This window comes from Dipodomys ordii, unplaced genomic scaffold (genome assembly GCF_000151885.1).
Source record: "Dipodomys ordii isolate 6190 unplaced genomic scaffold, Dord_2.0 Scaffold194, whole genome shotgun sequence".
NCBI lineage: Eukaryota > Metazoa > Chordata > Mammalia > Rodentia > Heteromyidae > Dipodomys > Dipodomys ordii.
The window spans coordinates 1,266,523-1,290,215 of record NW_012267410.1 but is presented as its reverse complement, the minus strand read 5'-3'; the positions used below and the strand labels follow the sequence as shown (position 1 = coordinate 1,290,215).

Here is a 23,693-nt window from a genome sequence, read left to right as displayed (position 1 = left end):
CTCTGGGCCTGGGTGCTGTGCCTCACCTCTTTAGCTCAAGGTGAGCACTTTGCCACTGGCGGCACAGCACCACTTCCAGTTTTCTGGCGGTTTATTGGGAGATAAGAGTCTATGGACTTTCCAGCCTGGGCTGGCTTTGAACCATGATCTTCAGATTATCAGCCTCCTGAGTGGACAGGATTACAGGTGTGAGCCACTGGCACCCAGCCTTAGTATGGCCTTTTCGACTTTCAGCATATTAGTACTCAAAAAGGTTTGGATTTGGAAGCATTTTGGATTTTCAGATTAGAGGTGCTTAACCTCTGCTAGTTCTTCAACACTAAATTCTCCATACCAAATAACTGAATTTTGCATACATTGAAAAATGCTGGGGTTTTTTTTCCTAATAGAATGCTTTCACATATGGCGATTTATTCCATATAATTTCAAGTTTGTAAATATCTCTATATAGTTATGCTAATTTTATTACAATGCTTTTATCAAGCTGAAATTCTAAAAACACCACCATGTTTTCAAAAATGAAAATTTTATCTGTGATACACAAATCTATTCTTGGCCTTGGGGGTATGTGTTGATGGGAATCGATTTTCTTTTTACTATGCTCTCCAATTACATTACTATGATAGTTCCTCAAAGCAACCGAAGACTAAATACGTGTCTGGCCTGGCCAAAGTCATCGGGTTGTTGTTACTTGGACTCATGTGGCTGGTGTTATCTTCCTTCACAAACTAAAACTCTAAGGAAACTAGTGCACAAGCAATACAGTTGGGAATGAAGAACAGGGAGGAAGAAGTCCCTTGAGGGGACGGGAAGATGCTTTTTCTTAAGATCAGTGAAAAGCTGTTAAGATGCAAGATGAGAGGCCAGGCTACCAAATAAAATCATGCCATTAGATAAAGCAGAGCATTCTGCCAGTCTCCTCGGAGCACTTGTCCCCAAATCCCAGCTCCATCACTGAGCAGGGTGTGGCCTTGATCAGCTTCAGTCCTGCCATTTAGTTGCCCACAATAGTTATTGTCATTTATTATATATTTATTTTATTTTATTTTATTTTTGTGAACATACTGTACATTTATTATATATTTAACTGTCATTTGTTGTCCCAATTTTCTGATAAGGCAAGGATATCATATGCCTTGTAGCGCAGGAAGAAATCATAAGTTGAGGGGGCACTGGTGGCTTACGCCTGTAATCCTACTCAGGAAGCTGAGATCTGACAATAATGGTTTGAAGCCAGCCTAGGTAGGAAAGTCCATGAGACTCTTATCTCCAATTAACCAGCAAAAAGCTGAAAGTAGCTCAAGTGGTAGAGCACTAGATTTGAGCAAAAAAGCCAAGAAGCCCTGAGAGCAAGAGGCTTTGAGAATGAGAGAGTACCTGAGTTCAAGATTTAATACCACCACCTCAAAAAAGTCCTATATTCAAGTTGAAAGAACAGTGGTTATTAGCAGCTAGATAGGGAGAGGAGAGTTGGGGTCAGAGGCAGGCTGCATATGAAGAACAAAATGCAAGTAGAGACAAGAAACATGTCTTAGTGTTCAATAGCCCAGTTGCATGAACTATAGTGTATAACAGTTTATATTTTTAAGACTAAAGAAGAATTTGGAGGTTTCTAACACAGAAAATGATAAATGTTTAAGGAGATAGAAATGCTAATCACCTTGATTTTATCACTACATATGGTATGCATGTACTGAGTTATTATACTATATCCTACACATGTGTACAATTATGTCAATGAATTATTTTTGCAAAAGAGATCAATACTTTCTGACTTTTCCAATTTTGAAAAGTTTTATCTTGATAAATGTTCATTTTACAGAAAGACAAAGAAAATCCTTAGCCAATATTCCTCAAGAAATTCACTGCCTAAACATTTATTATTTTTGTTCTACATAAAGTTCTTGATCAGGCAAAAGTGATCTCTATCAACCTTGTGCTTTCTTTTTTTCTTTTTTTTTGTAACAGTCCAAAGGTACTGATTTTAAAGTGATGCTAAAATACTTAAGACTCACCTGAACTGCAGCAGCATCTTGGTTATTGTAATGATAGAGTAGTCCAAGTGCAAAGTACCTAGAAGAGAGTAAGTTATTTAGCACTGTCCCTTCCCCTTTCTGCCACAGGTGGAACCCACCCCACATCCCATCCTCAGCCCCTGGTTCTACTGAACTTAGAATATAACAACCAGTTCCAAACAACAAAAGAAACCCTGTTTGTTTTACTTATTCACTAAAAAGTATAATCTAAGGCAGGTGCAGATGGCTCATATCTGTAATCCTAGCTACACAGGACTCTGAGAGCTAAGCATTACAGTTCAGAGCCAGACCAGACAGGAAAGTCCATGAGACTCTTATCTCCAAGAAACTTCTAAAAGTTAGAAATGAAGCTGTGGCGCAAGTGGTATAGCACTAGAGTTGAACAAAATAGCTGAGGGACAGCACCCAGGTTCTAAGTTCAAGCTGACCCCCGCACCCCCCCCACACACACACACACGAAGTATGCTCTATTGATTCTCAAATAGGGTCTGATTCTAATCTAAGAAAAGCCAAAACAGAAAACCATAATAACAACATTAAAAACAACACTGGAGGCAGGGGCGGTAGTTGTGGAGGTAGAAGGGAAGGGATGGTAGGGGGAAAACATACTCAGTAGGAAATGTACTCATTACCTTGCTCATATAACTGTAAACCCTCTGTACAACATTTTTACAATAAAAAACGTACCAAAAACCCCACTGGAATTGTCTTACAATTTGCTTCAAATATTAATTAAATTTCCTCCCCCAATCTCAGCTTCTTGTATAGCATGGGATGATACATGTATGCTACTTTATTTAGATATGAATTGAGAAGGAGTTTCTAGAAATTTTCTGTCTGGGGTGGCCTAAAATTGAGATCCTCCTGATGTCAGCCACCCAGGGTATCTAGGATTGAAGGTGTGAACCACTGGTGCCAGGCAATTATTTCAAATTCCTACTAAAACTCATAGACAAAAAAAAAAAAAAAACCATTATTGCTTACACAGAACTGAGGGCTCACCCATTCCATGCCCTTCATTTTAAGGGGAAGAAAACCCAGGCCTACAATGGTTAGGCACTGTGGCCACCTGCCACAGAAGAAGAAAATGCTGGTCCCAATCAAGCCAGTCATGGTGAATTCACTCCCCATGGACACGAGGCAGCTATCTAAATTAGGGTCGTAATGAAGGCAAAGTGTGAAACCAGGACTTTGTATCAGGGAGACTAAGCAGCTCCCTTTCCACCTACATGTACAGGTATCTATCTCATCAATTTGATTATCACAGACTTCACTGCACTGCAGGAGGCATCTTTCACAGGTGCAATGTAGGTTGACAATAGAGGCAAACATAAAAATCCCTTTATTTAAAAGGAATGACAGAAATGTATGCATTTCCTTACTTATATAACTGTAGCCCCTCTGTACATCACCTTTACAATAAAAAAATTTTTTTAATGGATAATGGCTGAAGAGATGGAAGGCTCCATTGAGGGTGATGGGTACCCCCCTGGGAGGGGAGTAGTAATGAGGGGGTAGTAAATGAGGATAATTTTTTTTTGCATATTTGAAAACAGATCAGTGAAACCTGTTAAAAACTGTTTGAGGAAGAGGAGCAGGATGGGGAAGAGAATAGAGGAAGGGTGACTGACACTCAATGCCTGTGTAGAAATGTCACAAGAGAATCTCTGTACAATTGATACGTGCTAATAAAAAATCTGTTCATTTAACAATAAAGCACATGCAGCTTCCACAGTTAAAAAATGAGCAGGAGTCAGGCGCCAGTAGCTGTGCCTGTAATCCTAGCTATACAGGAGGCTGAGATGTGAGGATCATAGTTCAAAGCCAGCTTAGGGAGAAAACTCTGGGTGATTCTTTTTTTAAAAATTTAATTAATTAATTAATTTGTTTTTATTTTTTGGTCGGTCGTTGGTCTTGAACTCTGGGCTTGGGCAGTGTCCCTCAGCTCTTCAGCTCAAGACAAGCGCTCTACCACTTGAGCCATAGTGCCACTTCCAGTTTTCGAGTGGTTTATTGGAGATAAGAGTCTCATGGACTTTCCTGCCCGGCCTGGCTTTGAAATGCAATCCTCAGATCTCAGCCTCCTGAGTAGCTAGGATTACAGGCGTGAGGCACGGGCGCCCGGCTGGGTGACTCTTATGTCCAATTAACTAAGGAAAAAGCCAGAAGTGAAGCAGTGGTTCAAGTGGTAGAATGCTAGCCTGAGTGAAGAAAGATAAGGGAAAGCATCCTGGCCCTGAGTTCAAGCCCCAGGACCTGCACACAGAAAAAAGAATGGGTAGGAGACCCCTAAGATAGGATGATAATGAGGTTTTCTGAGGAGTACAAGCTGCCTGTAGTCTCTGTCTAGTCACCATGGGGACCCCTGGGAGACCAAGTGTCACTGGCTAAGCTTCCCAACAGTGTTACCAGCAGAGGGCCTCCACACTGGATGCCCATGAGCTGAGCTGGAGCCCTTATAACCCTCCCTGGGAGGGGAGGGAAGAACTACACTCACTTTTTGTGCTTTTCCAGCCAGGCAGCACTGTCGGTGAGGAGGCAGAAGTTTTCAGTGACCAGGAGGTCCAGCAGGCTGTCGTGGTCTGCCTCTGCATAGAGTTTGAGCAAGGCTGTGTCGATGTCTTCTTTATAGCCATTGGCCACCTCTGTGCTGCGGACCTCATTCAGGTAGCTCATGAGAAAACGCTTGCACTTGGCCATCTTCTCCTGGTCGCCTTGGGTGAGCTGGTTCAGGTCTGCGTACTCATGAAGAGGAGGGTGAGACCGGGTGAATGAAGAGGAGGTGGGCAACAGGAAGGGGTAGAGAGAGATCAGCTCCCGGACATCAAGCTGGCCGCTTCTGCAATTACAGTGTCAAACTAAATGAAGCAAAAAGAGAGAAAGAGTACACATAGGCACACAAACGACACTGGAGGGCGGTGCCATGGGCACACAGTCATGGGGTGGATGTGGGGGTGCATGTCAGAAAGACAACCTAAATTGCAAGTTCCATGAAGGACTACCAAACTGGATGCCACCACATAGTTCCAAAAAAGAACAGAGGGACAATGGGGAAAGACACGTATACATACAATGTGGAAGTGCAACACCAAGATATCTAGGCCACTGGGAAGCCCCTGATTAGGCCTGGGCTCCCTCAAAGCCAAGGCATAAAAAGCTACGCTGAGAATAACATGGTATCTGAGTTTGAACAAGTCAGTATCATGATTCCTTCCAAACCAATGCTCTCCTAACATTAAATTGTTAACAGATTGCTGAATGGTTTTTTGAAAGGTACTTCATAAGAATCTAACTTACAATGTTCTCAGTGACAGTCTGAACATGAGACAGAAGTATTCGTGTGGCCATTTCCATTACGACATCTGATAGAATTTCAGAGCAAAACAACGGGACAACACTTTGAAATGGTCTGCATACAGTTGTACACATTGTAATCCCAATCTCTTAGGAGGCAGAGCAAGGAAGATCACCCACGCAAAAAAAAATAGTATCAAGCTGGATGTGGTGGCTCCATGAGATCTGAGGTGCCCTGTGCTTCTTGTTCTGCTTAGGCCAAATCTGCTAAAGGAAAGATGTGCTACACCTAACTACCTACAGAGTGAGGCAGCTGCAGTCTCCAGAAGAGGAGATGGTATAGGGCCCATGACATAAAGGATATATGCTTTTCTTACTGGTATCAACCATGACAAACTGGCAGCGTACCTTCTGGTTCAGTCTTGGGAAGGAGCCTAAGGACAAGTCCCAGTGCAACAAGGGAAGAATCCTGACTTACTAGCAACATGAACCTTGGGCATAGGAAGGAGACTCATCTTTGTCTTAGGAGTCTCTCAACCAAACTCCTGACTTATGCCAAGCAGTCAGTGTAAAGATAAGCTTCTAAGAGTGCGGAAGAACACGGATTTTGTAATAGAGCAAGTGATCAGTCACTGTGGACAGCAGCTCATGCTCAGGTCAGATGTGTAGTGGATGGTGCTCCGGAGACAGCTCTGCTCAAGTCCTTCCCAAGATACAAGTGAACTATCTGGTAACCCTTTTCTTGGTTAGACGGCTCTACTCTACATCGCTCAATCAGCTCTGGTGAAGCAATGTGAAAAAACTTTTTTAATCTAAAGGCAGAGCTCTAGTGAGACATGTGAAGACTATGGCAGCTGGTGTAACTTCTTCTCCAGCAAGGACTTGCTGAGCAGTTTCCCGTCTCAGGGAGCACCCAGAGTGAGAAGCAAGGGCAGCAGGAAGAACAAGTGTGGTGCTGAAGGTGACAGGTGAGGGTGAGGAAAAGCAAGTAAGGGAATGAGAATAAGACAGTGAGCAAGAGAAGAGAACTCACATGAGAGCCCACAGGGCAGCTCTCTACAGCTCTCTACAGGTGCCAGAAGAATCTCCCTCAGACTAACTCAACTCCCTACGAGAACAGATCAGGAATATTATTATTTGTAGTGTGTGTGTGTGCGCGCGCGCACGTGTGTGCGCTAGTACTGGGGCTTGAACTCAGGGCCTGGATACTCTCTTAGTTTTTTTCACTCCAAGCTGGCACACTACCACTTGAGCCACAGCTCCACTTTCAGCTTTTTGGTGGTTCACTGGAAGTAAATGTCTCATGGATTTTCAAACCACCATCCTCAGATCTCAGCCTCCTGCGTAACTAAAATTATAGGCATGAGTCACTGGTGCCCAGGTGGAATATAACATTTAAAGTCATCATTTCTCTTAGCTTTTTCTGAACTCAATTTCTAGCAAAAATCTCTGGATAGGATTCCTTAGAATCCTGCCTTCGTGTTACCAAATTCACTCCTCTGAATCATGTTGTGCTGGCTCAGCAACCTGTACCCTTTGCGGCCTTCCTGGGACTTTCCTCGGCCCGCCTCCTAAGGACTGGGGATTGTTGGATACATAAAGGGTGGGGTGGATCCGAGGAACCGGCAAGGGCGGTGTGAGCTAAGGTGAGCCCCACCACTCTTCCCCGCAAGCTCCATCTCACCATCTAACTGTCCATGTTTCCCATCATGACATCACAATGAGACTCTGGGCACAGGGGGCACTGGAGTGGCAGGCTTGCTACCAACATCCCAAATTACCTGAAGAGCTCTTTAGCTTCCAGGAACTGAAGCTGTGCAAACTGTATAAAGCCCGCCTGCTGTAGAATCCTTCTGTACATTACCTGCAAGGAAAGACACGTTTGATCTCTGAGCCATCTTAAAACCATTACCAAAGGGGGACACCCACAAGTCAAGCTACCTGATAATGACTACAAGGATATATGATGACATTATGATTTTCAAAAAGAAGTATATCCAATTATATATAGTCATTCTCTAGCATTAAAGAGGGATTGTATTCAGAATCCCTATAGATAGCAACATACAAGTACACCTATGTAAAACAGCACACTACTCCACACAACCCCTACACATCCACCAGCTCTGTCAATCATCTCTACATAAAATGCAGCACCTAACACAATGGAAATGCTCTGTAAACAGTTGTTACACTGTATCATTTGGGGAATAATGATAAGAAAATAATCAGTACACATGTCATTTTTATTTATTTTTGCAATACCCCAGATTGAACCAAGACCTTCATACACACTAAACAATCTCTGAGCAACATCTCCAGTCCCCCACAATTTATTTTTTTTTTAATATCACTGATCTGCAGTTGATTGGATTCATTGCTCTGGAAGCTACAGCTGAGGAGAGGCTGATTGTATTTTGTATACACACACAGACACACACACACACACACACACACACACACACACACACACACTTCACAGATTTTTTTCCTGAGTCCTTGTGCATAGCCTTCTCCTCTACCTTTCTCCTCATTGACCCGCAGGGTCTCCTTGGTTGCTTCTACCTCTAGCTGCTCAGGTGACTACCACAGCTCCAGAGGCCTGGTTGTACAAGTGCTGCCCATTCCCCCACACTTCTGGAATAGACTCTTCACAGGAGTATTTCTCAGATCATCCCTCAGACACAAGGCTGGGCTCACATAACCACTGAAGAGATACAGATATATAGACTTTCTCAGCAGAGGCTGGGCAGGTGCCATACTTCTCTCAATGTCCTATTTCCTGGTGACATCTGTGCTATGCATATAGCTGACTAAAGTTCCTGCTATAAATGTGCCAGTCCACCTGAATCTGACCCACCCAAGACCATGCAGTCCTCAACCACAGGACCCTTGTTCTGATAACACCCGGCAACAGCAAAACACACCTCAGAAACTTGCTTGTGGTACCAATCCAACCTCCAGTCTCAGTGCCAAGCGACCATGTCTGAGTTCTACCCAAGCCTGATCTGACACAGCTTCTGCACATGTCTCTTTGCTCTGGTCTCATAGATTCTGTCACCCCCATTCAAGCTCTTGCCACCTCCCAACAGAATGCCTGCGTTTCAGCAGCTCTCTCATCATGAATTCCTCCCCTGCAAATGTGGGTTTCATTAGCTATACAATCCTTGAACACATCATGAATCTTCGTACCCATAGCACTGGCCTCACCTCTGCCCTATACTCAGGGTGTCTGAAGGACTGACTGCCTGATTTGCTGCTAGGGAACCCCACATGCTCATTTTAAAGACAAAAGTTCTGCTCAGAGACGATGGAGAAATTACAGTAATAAATGGTTTCAGTGTGTTTTGCTGTGGCTGGGTGTTACCATGGGTGAATGCTAGAATCATATCCAAACCACAACACAGATATTCTCAACTTTCCCACCCACAGAGAAATGTTTCAATTTACATTCTTACAAGTTACATATAAAAACTCATTTTCCCCACACTCTATGCAAACTCATACATCAAACTCTTGCTCTCTCATTATCTGATAAATAAAAAATATATGGGTGAATTTTTAATGTGCACATGAGTGAATCAAAGCATTCTTTCATGTCTATTAGACAAACAATTTCATTCTAGTTCTCTGTTGGTCTACTCATCTTTCACTTCAGTATTCTAAGAAGTTCTTCACATCCTAGAGAAATTTGCCTTCTTTCTCTGCTGTAAATTACAAATATTTTGCTTTTGGACTTGGTTACAGTAAGTTACCTTTGACAGTAAGGATAAAGCCCTCATGAATAGGATCCATATGCTTCTAAAAGTCCCTGGACAGCTTGCTTCCCATCTACACAGCTATAAACTAGGAGCCTCACCAGAAACCAAGCCTACTGGACCTTCATTTGGATTTCCAGCCTCCAGAATAGTCAGAAGTGAATGCTGGGACCCCCAGTTTCTGATATTTTGCTATAGCAACTTGAACTGAATGAGAAGAAAATATAAATGGCTAATAGCCCCATGAAGAAATGTTCAACATGCCATAAAGGAATTGCAAATCAAAACCACACTAAGACTCCCTTTCATCTCTGTCAGAATGGCAGTCAGCAAGAAAAGAAACAACAAATGCTGGAGGATTTAGGGAAAAGGAACCTTCATTCACTGCTCATACAACTACTATGGAAATAAATATGGAGGGTTCCCCAGAAAACTAAAAATAGATCACTTATGACCAAGGCATACAACTTTTGGACATAAACCCAAAGAAGTATAAGATGCAGATATAAGAAATACACCTGCATACCTATGTTTCTTGCAGCACTATTTACAATAGCCAAATGATGTAATTAGATAAGGTACCCAATAATGATGAATAAAATAGATCTAACATATACACACATACACACAAACTGGAATATTACACAGAAATAAAGAAAAGTAAAATCATGTCATTTTTAGGAAAATAGATGCTACTGGAGATCATCATATTGAGCTGAGAAAAAGCTAACAGGAAAAAAAAAAAAAGAAGCAAAACAAGATACCCTGTTTTTGCTCAGAGACCTAAACACATAATACATATGCATAGACACAAACATAGATACATGCCTTGTATACTAACTATACATGGATAAACACAGAACATAAGTTCAATTAAGGAACTACTTAGGAGTAAAAAGGGAAAAGAGTGAGTAACTTTTTGTAATAAATTGCAAGTACATAGGAAAACAGTATACAGACCTCAATTAAAGCTGTTTATTAATAAGGGGTTGGGGGGAAGGGAAAGAAAACATGGCTGTGTTGGGGGTAGATACATTAAGAGGAAGTTGGATTAATGAGAGTCAAAGAAGATGAATATGGCTAAAATAGATTGCCTGCATGTATGCAAATAAATACTGAGGAAATTGAGTTATGGCTGAAGTGGTAGAGTGCTAGCCTTGAGCAAAAACCTCAGGGACAGCACACAAACCCAGGTACCAAGACTAGCACAAGGGAGGGAGGGAGGGAAGGAGGGAACGAGGGAGGAAGAAAGAGAAAAAGAAAGAGAGAGAGAGAAAGGGAGGGGGGAGGGAAAGGGAAAGGAAGAGCAAATGAAGAAAGGAAAGAAAGGAAGGAGGGAAGGAAGGAAGGAAGGACAATAAATAAACTGAAACTGTATTAGGAGGGAAAGGGAGAGTGATAGAGGAAAGAAAATTGATTAGACTACATTGTATACATGTGTGGAAATGTCACAATGAAATGACCCTTTGCATACTAATAAATAAGAAGTGGTGGTGTAGTTTTTTCCAATTTTTATTCCCTTCCTATAGAAAAAGGGAGTAATTAGTTCACAGCATTATTGGTCATAAATAAAAGGGAGAAGCAACTCAAATGCCCATCACAGGTGACCTGGATAAGCAAAATATGGTATTGTGTCCATATAATATCCTTCTTCAGAAAAGAGATTCTGACATATATCACAACAGGAATGAATCCTGAAGACATCATGTGGAGTCACAAGCCAGTCACAAAAGGAAAACAGCATGCCAAAAGCCTACAAATACATAACCAAATACTCAACAAGGCAGCCTACAAATCTGAAAACAGGAGCCAGGAGGGACAAGCCAGCGCCAGTGACAGGGCCTGGGAGGTGCCCCACACTTGGGGTAGGGAAGCAGAGAGAGCAACAAAAGGCTGAGATAGAGAAAGTCAGAGTCCCCACACCCTCCTGGAAGCTGCTAAGAAGCTGGCAATTGTCCAAGGACAGCAGTGGAAAGTGGAAGGAGAACCACATAGACAATGAATGTCACCCCTGGACAGTGCAAAACAGAAATAAAAAAAAGAAAGCAAAGCCCAAAGCTAGGCATCCAAGTTGCTACTGGGAGATTCAGATTATTATTATTGTGTGGGGTTTTTTGTTTGTTTTTTTTGTTGGTCGTGGGGCTCTTCAACTCAAGTGGAGTGGTCTACCACTTGAGCCACAGCGCCACTTGCAGTTTTCTGGTGATTAATTGGAAATAAGAGTCTCATGGACTTTACTGCCGGGGCTGGCTTTGAACCACGATCCTCAAATCTCAACCTCCTGAGTAGCTAGATTACAGGAATGAACCACTGGCGCCTGACTATGCTTTTTGGTTTTTTTACTACAGTGCTTTATAATGGTGCACTGTAGAAAGTTTCTCAAAGGTAAGTGAGTCATGAATTTTATATGTAGCCCAAAGGGTCTTCAAGGTGATTTCTACAGAAGCTGAAATCCCAGAGGATTGAGGTTTGAAGCCAGCCTGGATAGAAAAGTCTATGAGACTCCATCTCCAATTAAAATGCCAGACAGAGGCCTAGCTCAACTGCTGAGCAAGCAAGCTCAGTGAGACCAAGTTCAAACCCTGGTACTGGAAAAATAAGAATAAAAATGAGGAAAGTGGTACTGGTTAGTACTAAGTTCTTCTGAGGAGAAAAAACAAAGTTTTCCCGTGTCATACAGAGTGCCTGACACAGGGCAGGTCAGCAGCTGTTTTCCTTGGTGTCACCTCCTGAGGCAGGTTAGGCACATGTCCATGAGAGAATACTAGGCCAGAGAAGTAGCTGGACCAAGCTATAAATCCTACCGGATATGAACTTCCCATGGGCACCAATGGGCCTGAGGTATGTGAATCAAAGAATCTGGTGTGTGGGGAGGACAATCATTACACAGTAGTATGCAGGACGAGCTGCAGAAACACATGCAGAGACAGATCAATCCCACAGCAGTGTCATGCGGGATGCATGCGGGAGAAAGGTCATCCCACAGCAGCACACAGGATGAGCTGCAGGAGCAGAGGCGGCTGTCAAAACAACTCAGGGAAAACAGAAGGAGGTTCTAAATGCCTTCATAACAACAGAACTGAGACTAAAGGCTGACCTGAATAGACTTGTGAAGAAGTGTCTCTATAGCCCAGGTATGAGTGTAGAGCAAAACAGGGAGAAAGCAGCAAGCAGCAAGAAGGAAAAAGAAACAACACGGAGCTAGTAGATGGGACAGAAAAGGGGCTCGTTGCTTCAAGTACTATCTGTGTATCTACTCTTGGAAAAAAGAGTAGAGGAGGAAAAAGCAACAATCAGATAGAATACTGAAAGCCTCTATATAAGAAAATGTTACAGACTTAGAGTGCAGTGCACGTGGTGTGTGTGTGTGTGTGTGTGTGTGTGTTCTCGGGTGTGTAATGAAGGATGGTGTCTCCCCATGTACATCATGGCCCTTGAAGGACCTGCATGGTGAGGGGGCACTGAACACAGCCCCTCTTTATAAAAGAACATTAGCCAGATGCAAACAGTGCAGGAGATCTGACTCCGACCCTGTGTCTGCCCCCCAAGTAGGGTAAGGCTGCCGCTACTGCCCTAAGTGCAAGTGAACCTCTGTAAGTGCCCTGCACAAAATCAGGCCCTGCACTTGACAGTCACTCTTCTTTTTGCTTCTGCTGCCCCCTGCTGGATGCTCAGATCAGTTTCCTTCGGCAACAGTAAAGAACACAGGAAAACTTCATCAGTGTTACAAATAGATAAAATACCTTCTGTCCAACCCTACAAGCGACACACCTTCTTTGTTAAAACCTGCCCTGCTAGATATAAAATTCAATGTCAAAACCTGCCCTTTCCTTTGCAACTGAGGCCTAAACACATCTTCTGTCCAACAGTATTCCCAGAACTAACTTTACTCTGAGAACTTTTAATGACCAAGTAGTAAGTCACATGAAGTGCATGCACACATCAAGATTATGTTTAATTAGTCTCAAATAATAGGTAGAGTAACCTAAATGTGCCAACATCTGAATGAGTAGCAATTTCTGCAAAGTTTGATTTCTATCAGTTATATTTAAAACACCAATTACTCTTTTTGTTGTTGCTGGTCTTGGGGCTTAAACTCAGGGCCTGGGTGCTATCCCTGAGTTCTTTTTTGCTCTACTACTTTGCCATAGCTCCACTTCTAGTTTTCTGCTGGAGATAAGAATCTCATGGACTTTCCTGCCTGGGCTGGTTTCAAACCACAATCCTCAGATCTCAGCTTCCTGAGTAGCTAGGATTACAGGTATGAGTCGCTGGTGCCTGACTTACCGATCACACTTTTAAAGGTAGTTTCTTATGCATATTTTCTCCTGGGGCTGGTATGAGTAGTGGCTCATGTCTGGAATGCCAGCTACTCAGTAGGGGGAAATTGGGAGGGTCATATTTTAAGGCCATCCCAAACCAACAAGCTGGATTTCAAGGTGCACATCCATCACACCAGAGATACAGGAGGCCCTAAGCAGGAAGGTTTTGGTCTGAGATCAGACTGGGGAAAAAAATGCAAGACCCTAGCTGAAAAATAATTAAAAGCAAAAGAGGGGTGGAGGCATGGCTAATATAGTAGAATACCACCTTAATGTATACAATGTACTGATTTCAAATCCAATGTCCCACCAAAAAAACTTTTTTTTCTCCCCACTGAGCATGCTGCTGCATGCCTATAATCCTAGCAGAAGACTGAGGATTCCTAAGGCACTCAATCAGCTGGGTTCCTGAAATCTAAGGACTTTGTCAATGTAATGGGCAAAGTACTTCTTACAAATGACTGAACCCCATCCAAACAAATACAAATTCTGAAATCAAAGACCAATTAACCCAACTTCATTCTTCCATTTATAAGAACTACATCAGTGATTCTACTCAGAAGAATGTTGATTAGAAATACATTCAGCTTGGGCTGGGAATGTGACTTAGTGGTAGAGTGTTTGCCTAGTATACATGAAGTCCTGTATTTGATTCCTCAGTACCACATATACAGAAAAAGCCAGAAGTGGCTCTGTGGCTCAAGTGGTAGACTATTAGCATTGAGCAAAAGAGGCTCAGGGACAGTGCCCAGGCCCTGAGTTCAAGCCCCAGGACAACAACAATGATGATGACAACAATGATGAAGACAAGAAGGAGGGGGAGAAGGAGGAGGAGGAAGAAGAGGAGGAAGAGGAAAAAGAAGAAAGGAAGGAAGAAAGGAGGGAGGGAAGGAGGGAGGGAGGAAGGGAGGGAGGGAGGGAAAAGAAATGCATTTAGCCTAACAAGGACCAGAATCACATTCAAAGTTGAAACCTGACCTATCTGCCATTGCTGTGCAACCTTAGTGGAGCTATTTAGCTGCTCTGCAACCTGTTTCCTTGCCTCTAAACCACAGATATGTTGAAAGAAAGAAATCATAGAAAGCCATGTATAGACTGTGTAGAGTCTAATGTCAAATAAAGCCAATATATGTGACTTAATTCCAGATGTTTTGTAAATGGCATGCTTTCCTGGGACTAGTCAATTACCAACCTGAAATTTTTCTTTTGGAATGTTCCTCCGGGCTCCTTTCGCTAAAACCAAAGCCTCCTCCACTCTGTGGCTTGCTAGCAGATCCTGTATTTGTTTTTCCAGAGGCAATGGGACCAAGATATAAACTCCTTTACTTGTGGCAACAATCACTCTTCCTGGGAAGAAATTTAATATTACTGGAAAGGAAAAAAGCACTGCTTGCAAGAACACATGCAGCTTTCCTCAGTCTGGATCATTATCTGGCTTGCTTATCAATTTCTCCAGTTTTGCCAAGAGAATTTCTGCAGAAACTATAAGTTAATGCCTCCTTTTCTCCTATAAACTTGTCAGGAAAAGAAACACTCTTAGAATTACATTTCCTTAGCATTTTAAAAATAAGTACTAGTAAATTTAAACTCAGTGTAGGAGATATGCAATACAGACTCTGCACAAGTTTCAGAGCTAGCCTCATACAAAATTTGATAGAAATTCTTTTCCTTTCCTTCCAAATTAGTTTACATACACTAAGCTTTATTTCAATATTCTGAATGATGAAATATTTCATGCCCTCCTTCCCCCACCCCAAATAGTTCCAAGTCTTGGTATTTTCTTTCTCATTTCTCTACCATCCTACCAGATCACCTGGCTCATGGCCAACATCGTCACCCCTGTACCTGTGAAAGCCTCAGGTGGCCTGTGGAAGGGTCAGGACTACAATGCAAGACTAACTCCTGCTATTGAGCTTTCAAATTAAATTTGAAACTTTCAGCTAAGTATTAACTGTTCACAGGAAGCAAACAAGCTCATTGGCAAAGGTGTCATTCCCTGACTCCCCTCTGTACACACCAAGCACTGTGGCCCTACTCTGCTGCTGGGGGGCTGGAAGCTCATATTGGTGCTTGTTCACACACACTTTTCTACCAGACAGGTCTTCACAGCACACTGCTTGCCTGACTCTTATACAACCTCTCTCACGAGGCCCTTCCTGCTACCTCCAGGAAGTGCATCCTCCTCTGCTCTCTTAGGAGCCTTATTCCATGTCTGTTGAGATATAAGCCATTGTAACACTGCATTCGACTGTCAGTCTCCCTGTAACCCTACAGTTGCTGCAGCTGCTGAGACACAGGGACTGTGTTAAGAGTCATTCATTTGTGGATCTTCCATGCTCAGCATGAAGCCATTCCAAATGGGTCCTTAACATCATTTACTGCAGATGTATCAAAAAAGGTTTAATATGTAGATTTCATTAACATGTCTATGTCAACAGGTACCTTCAAAGTCCTGCAAGATATGGCCCTCCTTAAAGGGCAGGGTCTGTTTTTGCTGTTGATCCAACATGCTATGGACTGTGATGAACTCAGCATCGAGCGCAATGACATATGGGAAGCAGATGGCTGCCCCTACCACATTCTCCGACCAGTGCACTGGGGCCCGCTGAGAGATCCCAGCCACCGTTGCAAACATGCCTAAAAAAAAATCAGGACAAAAGCGTTAGCAAATATTCAAATAACACTAACTTCTTCCTAAAGATACATCTGAGTGCAGAATACCTCCTCCCCCGCTTATATTTCAAGAAAATCAATAAATCCAAGCACCTATTGCTCATGCCTGCAATTCTAGCTACTCAAGAGGCTAAATGTGAGGGACGCGATTCAAAGCCTTCCCAGGCAAGAAAGTCTGTGAGACTCATCTCCAAATAACCACCAAAAAGTCAGAAGTGGGCAGGTGCTCAAGTGGTAGAGCTCCAACCTTGAGTGAAAAAAGTAAAGGACAGCACCAAGGCCCTGAGTTTAAACCTAAGTACAGCACAGAGACAGAGAAAGACACAGAAGGAAAAAAAGGAAAAAGGAAGAAAGGAAGGAAGGAAGGAAGGAAGGAATACACTCAGGTGCAAAGAACTCTATTGGACTTTGGCAAAGATAACCACCTTACCTAGAACGTCAATCATATCTGCTTCAAAAATAACAAGGTTTAAAATGTTTCCTCTTAGCCAACATGCATTTAAAGTACACATCCTCATGGGGGGAAAAGCCACTTTCAACCATATGTGATGCTTTCTTTCAGCTGGCTAGCCCTCTGTTCCAGTTCCTTGTCCCTCCCATATTCCCACACACACTTACTATGTGCTCAGCACTCCACCAAGTGTTCTTTCGGGAACCGGCCATACACTGAGTAAAGGTTTAACTTTGCATATAACTGGGTATATTCCTTTACTATGGAAGAGTTGTATAACTTACCATAATAAAGGAGTTTTACAATGCAAACAATGAACATAGTTTTACAAGGAAGCCTCATAGCTGAGGCTAATAGGGACTAGCACATGTCTAGGCAGGAAGACAGATGGATTAAAAATAATAAATCCAGACACAGATCCACTAGCATCAAGGAATAAAGCCATCTAAATAAGTGAGGAAAAGATGGCCTTTTCAATAATTTGTGAGATCACTAGGAAGCCATATAAAATCCATACTTTATGTAAGAAATGAGACTGAAAAGTAAGAAAACAGAGGTGAATTTAGAGGATGAGGAACTATTCCTAATGGTACCAGTCCAGAAGGAACTGAGAAGGGCTCTGGTGGCTGACTACTTAGCTACTCAGGAGGTTGGGATCAAGAGGCTCATGGTTTGAAGCTAGTCTGGGTATAACAGACTGCAAGTCTCCATTTCTAGCTAGCTAGCACAAAGGTTGACTGGAGGTTCAAGTGGTAGAATGCCAACTAAGTGATGCCCTGAAGTCAACCTGACAACAGGAAAACCAAAAAAAAAAAACAAAACAAAACAAAAATAACTTTAAAAATTGAAATATTAAAAAAATTGAAATGTTAAGATTATATTATATAAACTTTTTAAAGCAGCTTTGGGCCTGGCACCAGCGGCTCATACCATAATCCTAGCTACACTGGAGGCTGCGATTTGAAAATTGCAGTTTGGTGAGACAGAAAAGTCCCTAATTAAACACCAAAAAAGGTGGAAGTGGAGCTGTGGCTTCAGTGCTAGAGAACTAGCCTTGCCTAGGCTAGATCAAGCCCAGTATGTATGTGCACACATGTACGCACACACGCCAGCACACGCGTGCGCACACACACACTCAGAGCCAAAATGAAGCTACCATTTAGCTAAGAAAGAGGAAGATATATGTATATACCATTTATAAGCTTTCTTTAAAAATGAAAGATAAACCCACAAAATACAGGCCATGAGTGAGAGAAGGAGAAAGCAGGTAGGCAGAACATACACTAATCTTTTTTTGAGTAGGCCTTGCTATATCTACCTACTTTAGAAATCTGTTTTATGTAATGAAAAAATAAACAAAACTAATTTCCTGAAATCTGAAGGTAAAGTGAAGGGAATCAATGTAACTGCAGCTCTAGTTGTTGGCAAAACCACACAGAAGGGAACTAGTCCAAGTGACTAGAAACACAGCAACTCTTGATTGCTAATGTCCTAAGGACAAAAGGCACCAGCACCAATCAGCCTTTTCCCGGTAATTACATTGTGGGGACAGCAGGCTGGCACTGCAGTTCTGATCCACGCACTGTGGAGTCAATCAAAGCAATGCTTACAGGGTAGAAGGGAAGTGGGATTTTTGATGTGTGTGGCTGAAAGGAGACACCAGGATGCAGATGGGTCCTCTCCACACGATGTTAGGATGGAGTTATCTTCAAAGTATGGGCTTCCTGGCACTGACTTCCAAAATGCCTGGAAACCAGCACTCTGGCACCCAGCACCCAGGCTGTAACAGCAAGCTCCTGGGAGGAATGGCTAGAACTAGATCTAGGGTATCAAGTACATGAAAAGAACAGCACACACCAGAGAGCCAGGGAGCTATAGGATTTCTAGACAGTCAAAGGGCTCAGGAGTCCACCTGAATAAGTGCTCAGGCACTGATGGAAACAGCACACCTCCAGCACTAAACAGTTCCCAATGAAGCTACTAAACAGGCAACTGTAGAAGGCAGAAGTGATAGCCTCATGCTGCCTTTTTATAACAAAGGACTTGGGGATAACCAAATAATCAAGGAGGAGAAAGTTTGCTTAACTGAAGCATTCTCAAGAATACACAAAGGAGGAACCCACAGAAACACAATGTTGCCCATTGGCAGACCCAATGGGTCTAGGCCATGACCATCAATAGCTTCCCTCAGCATGAAGGGATCTGAAAAGGCCTTGTGTAACCCCTGACAGAAGTACAGTTGTCTTGGCTCCCCACAAAGCAAGCAAAGAAAATCTCCTAATTACCCATTGCAAAACCCCCCACAGAGATCACAGGGCCTAGAGAAGCTCATTGAACAATACGAGGGGCCAAACCATCAAAAGCCAGAGTCTGAAAAACCATCCAATTTCGTCAGCTAAAAATTAAGGGAAAATAAAGAGGGAGAGGAGGAACCTAAAGAACAAGAAAATTAACATCAGATCTATGAACCAATGGCTACATAAGGCTTTGGTTGGAACTGCTACAAATATATGGGAAAAACACAAATACTTAAACATAAGTGTACATGTGTTTTATGTACATCTATTATCCATGATAAAATAGAATAAACGCAACATGCCTTGTACATTAGATAACAAGGAACTACTATCATTTTTTTAAGTTAGAATTAGTATTATGGTTTTCCTTTCCTGCATGGGTATCTGACTCTTTGAACTACATATTTTGTCCACAGATTAAATGCTAGGATGTCTGGGGTCTGCTTCAACATCAAGCAGGGGGAGTACAGTTGACAGATGTGTAAAGAACTGACAGTGACTGAAGGAGGGTGGTGGCTATCTCAGGTTTATTATACTATTCTCTGTACTGGGCTGGGAAGGTGGCTCAGTGGTAGAGCACTTGCCTTGCATGCCTGAGGCCCTGGGTCGATTCCCCAGCACCACATAAGCAAAAAGGAAAAAAGCCGGAAGTGGCGCTGTGGCTCAAGTTGTAGAGCGCTAGCCTTCAGCTGAAGAGCTGAGGTACAGCGCCCAGGCCCAGAGTTCAGGGCCATGACCGGACCCCCCCCCCAAAAAAAAAACTATTCTCTGTACTATGTAAGTTTATATAGCTTTCCATAAAAAACTCATAATAAGAAATCTGCACTCTTTTGAAGGAAAGCATGGTCAGAGCAAATATTTTTTTCAAAAAATAAATATCTAAGCTGGGCATGGTGGCTCATACCTGTAATCCTAGCTACTCAGGATGAACAAGGTTCCAAACCAGTCAGATCAAAAAGTTCTTGGGACCTCATTACAACAGTAAAAATTAGCCATGGTGTCATGTGCCTGTCACTCTAGATAGTTGGGAGGCTGAAATCAGAGGCTGAGATTGGAAGAATCATACATAGGACAAAAAGTTCATGAGACAACATCTTAATGGAAGGAGCTGGGCATGGTAGCACGTGCTTGTCTTTCCAGTTATAGCAGAAAGCATAAAATAGAATTTTTGGTACAGGCACAGGCTCAGGAAAAAAGCAAGACTTGGAGTCAAAATAACAATTATGTATTCTGACCCTGACAAATGGAGCTTTGACTTGTTAGTAGAGCACCTGCGTAGCAAAGCCATCAAGAGACTGGGTGACCATCACTCATGGTTATAATTCTAGCTACTCAGGAGGCTGAGTTCTGAGGACTAAGGTTTAAAGCCAGCCTAGGCCGAAGTTTGTAAGACTCTTATCTCCAATTAGCCAGAATAAAGCTGGAAGTGGAGGTATGACTCAATTGGTAGAACTCCAGTCAAAAGTGAAAAACCTAAACAAGAATGTGATACTCTGAGTTCAAGCCCCAGAATACTGCAGAAAGAGGGGGAAAAAAATCTTAGGAAAAAGACTTGTAAATGTTTATTCTTACAGTTATTTACCTAAATTTCCTCTCCACTTTGGCAAAAAAAATACACCTGTCTGTGACTAGTCTGGTTCTGTTCTACTGATTTCACATGCACTGGTGGAGCTACAGCACTCACTAGTCATGAGACATTGGCCAACCACATGTGGTCCTGCCACAGTCTCACCACACAACCCAATAAGGCTTGAACCTCGAAAGGATGTTTCAGTCCTCAGTAGATTTCAAATCTGACTGTGGTCAGCTCCTTCTACAAGTGTGCTATGCTACTTACTGGTATCATAGCTGACATAAGTACTCCGGGACTACCCAACACTTATACTGCCTCACAATGGGTTTCTTAGAGCTTGTCGCTAGGCAACACACACAACTAGTAACTTTTCACAGTTGACTGCTTGCTCCCACTGCAGAATGCAGTTGGAGATATTCTGCGCCCCCCAACCCCAGGGCAGCAGGCAGGGCTCCCGTCCCTCCTCACCCAGGCCTCCGGGGCCAGCCAGCAGGAACTCCTGTCTGCCTATCCTCTTGACAATAGGTGGCTTCTCCTCACTGCAGTAGGGAAACAGGTCCTGGGAGAGGCCCGTGCTATAGTTCAGGATGATGTACTGTGTGGTCAGGGCCAGGCACAGAAAGTAGCCATCTACAGCCACAGCCAGGGGCTGCTCTGGGGTGGACACTTCCTTGACGATCTGAACGCGGTCCTCGTACACCAGAAACATCTGGATGGTCCTACGTTTCACTGAGATGATGCACACTTCCACACAGAATGGGTCCCCACTCACAGGGTTCTCATTCAGAGCAAATGTCACCGCTCCTTTGATGCGAGCCCCAGAGGGGACAGGCTCCAGGTTTAGCATGTTGACCAGGGTTATGGAGTTGTCACACAGCACCAGCAGCCTGTTAAGGGCTGAGGCTGCTCGCAGCTCATTCACGGGCTTCTTGAAGCCCAGGTGCCTGTGCAACTGTTTGGTGGCAGTGAATGAGGATGTGCCGGTGGGCAGTGTCTTCTCCTCCAGCAGGAAGTGGTAAATGAAGCCGTCAGCCGTGCCGATGTAGAGGTTCCTGCCGCAGCACTCCACGCACTCGATGTGGATGCGTTCCTTGTCGCCTGCCAGCAGCTCCTGCTCCACAGCAGAGACCAACGTGAAGGCCTTGATGCTCATCATGCCGACAGGGTGGTCTGTGGAAGAGGGAGAAACTGAATCCCGGAGGAATGAGGAATGCACAGAAACATCAGTTCTCAGTCTATTAAGATATATTCATTCCCTGTTTCGCATTTCAGCTACAAAAAGAAATCTGAATGAGATCTTCCTATGATCTGTCCTACCAGCTAACGGGGGACTCTGGGTATATGCACACACAGCCTAGTGGTATATCCCACTAACTCCCGACAGAGCTGAACACTAGAGGAAACTTCCTCCGTTGCTCCTGGGAGAAATGTCTACAGGCAGGAGACCTGTGTTCATCCACAGACAACAAGACAGAAAGCAGAGATAGTGCCCATCTTTCCCTCTTACTTTCTATGATTGACAGAATGGCATGACACAACTATAGGGCCTGCCAGAAACACGGAGGCAGAAAGCACGAGCGGGATTCCCATGTTCCTCCCAGTAAGTCCGGGAAACCACCTCGGGGGCACATCTGCTTCCCACAGCAACCGTGCTGTAAAACAGCAAAGCCGTTCTTCCAAACATCTTCCAAGTGGCACAGTGAGCTACGCCAAGATTTGTTAAGCACATCCCTGGCATTTCACCACTGATGACCCATGGGTCATCACTACTCTCTCCCATCACCTCTCACAAAGTCAGAGACAGAAGAATCCCAAGACAGCCTGGCTTGGCCTCTCTAAGCAGGAAAGGAGCTTCCCAAAGCAAATCCCACACCTGTGAGGGCAGGAATCACAGAGAACACAATCATGTCTATTTCACAGAGAGGACCACGAGTTACAAGGATGTTTGCCTCTCCTCCATTGTTCAAGCAGTCCAGAGACGGAACAAGATTGTCTCCTGACAGATTAAATTCCTTAATCCTTTGAATCATTCCTGTGAAGGCTAGAACAACTCATCAATTTTCAAGAAAGGTTCAGACATACGGAAACAAAGGAATCACACTGGTGGTGTATCACCTCAAACATTTTAGAACCCCAAACATTTTAAAACCCCATTTTCCATCCATAGGAGTAACAGAAGCTACACATAAGTGAGAATCCAGATCCCTTCCCTGAAACAACAAATTCCCAGACAGAGGGCATCCCAGGCCTGAGGTCCTGTGGTACAAATGTTTGAGTCATTGTCATCTCCCTTCCACGGCTCCCCAACTTTCCATGAGTTTCACTCATTGCTCCCCTTTCATGTGTTCAGTGGGACAGGTCCTGATGGTGAAGCCCTCAAGAAAGGGATTATCAACGAGGACACAGTGAGGAGAGGCCAATGCTGCTTACAGCTCGTTCATGGGCATCTTGAAGCCCTGGTGTCTTATGATCCTGAATCAACCAGTATATACTAAAAGTATATAATACAGTACACTGGGATGCAATACTCCTATAAGGTAAGGAAATCTGTTGGTTTAATTTGCCACATTTACAAATTTAAAAAGTCATATTTCAATAGATGTGGAAAAGTATTAAATCAAATTCAACAATCATTCACACCAAATACAGGTATCATGTTATCCTTCTAAAGCAAACAGACAAAACCTATAAGAGCAAAATTTCAAACTTATTTCCTTTAAAATCAGACAAAAATGTCTATTATTGTCTATTATTACAGGAGCTGGGTATAGTGGTATATGCCTGTAATCTCCGCTATTCAGAAGGTAGAAGCAGGAAGATCAAAGTCTAACCAAAGTACAAACCAAAAAGGGCTAGAAGATGTTTGGCTCAAATTGAAGAACAATTTTTGAGGCCCTGGGTTCAATCTCCAGTACTGCAAAAAAAAAAAGTATAAATAAATAAATATTTACAGTTACCATGTATAACTGGCTAAATTAAGTTCCAACCAAAATATGCTGAAGCCCCCAGAATCTGTGACTGTGACCCTGGGTGGAATCAGGATCTTGATAGAAGATCAAGTTCAGATGAGGTCAGGCTAGTGAGTGTCAGTACAACTGCTGTGCTCACAATAGGGGAAGTGAGATGCGGACATACACAAAGGAGAAACAGGCAAAGATATGGGAGAAGACCAGGATTTACAAGCCATAATCTATGGATACTTCCAGAAGTTCTGTGAGAGAAAACAGACTCTCGCTCACAACCCTGCCTGCCATATCCAGATGTCTATACTCTGAAACTGTAAGAGGAT

The 23,693-nt window shown here is 43.2% G+C and overlaps 1 protein-coding gene across 1 annotated transcript in view; it reads right to left on the bottom strand.

Annotated features, from left to right (window-relative positions):
• The window catches only part of Tgfbrap1 (transforming growth factor, beta receptor associated protein 1), a 61,447-nt gene that overhangs the window by 13,478 nt on the left and 24,276 nt on the right, over positions 1–23,693 (bottom strand). The window contains exons 2-7 of the mRNA XM_013034711.1: positions 20,873–21,574; positions 15,853–16,047; positions 14,603–14,757; positions 7,112–7,194; positions 4,534–4,875; positions 2,016–2,073 (exon numbers count right to left, since the gene is read on the bottom strand). Coding sequence (XP_012890165.1) covers positions 2,016–2,073; positions 4,534–4,875; positions 7,112–7,194; positions 14,603–14,757; positions 15,853–16,047; positions 20,873–21,560 — 1,521 coding nt within the window. The 5' untranslated portion in view covers positions 21,561–21,574. The remainder of the gene's footprint in view (positions 1–2,015; positions 2,074–4,533; positions 4,876–7,111; positions 7,195–14,602; positions 14,758–15,852; positions 16,048–20,872; positions 21,575–23,693) is intronic.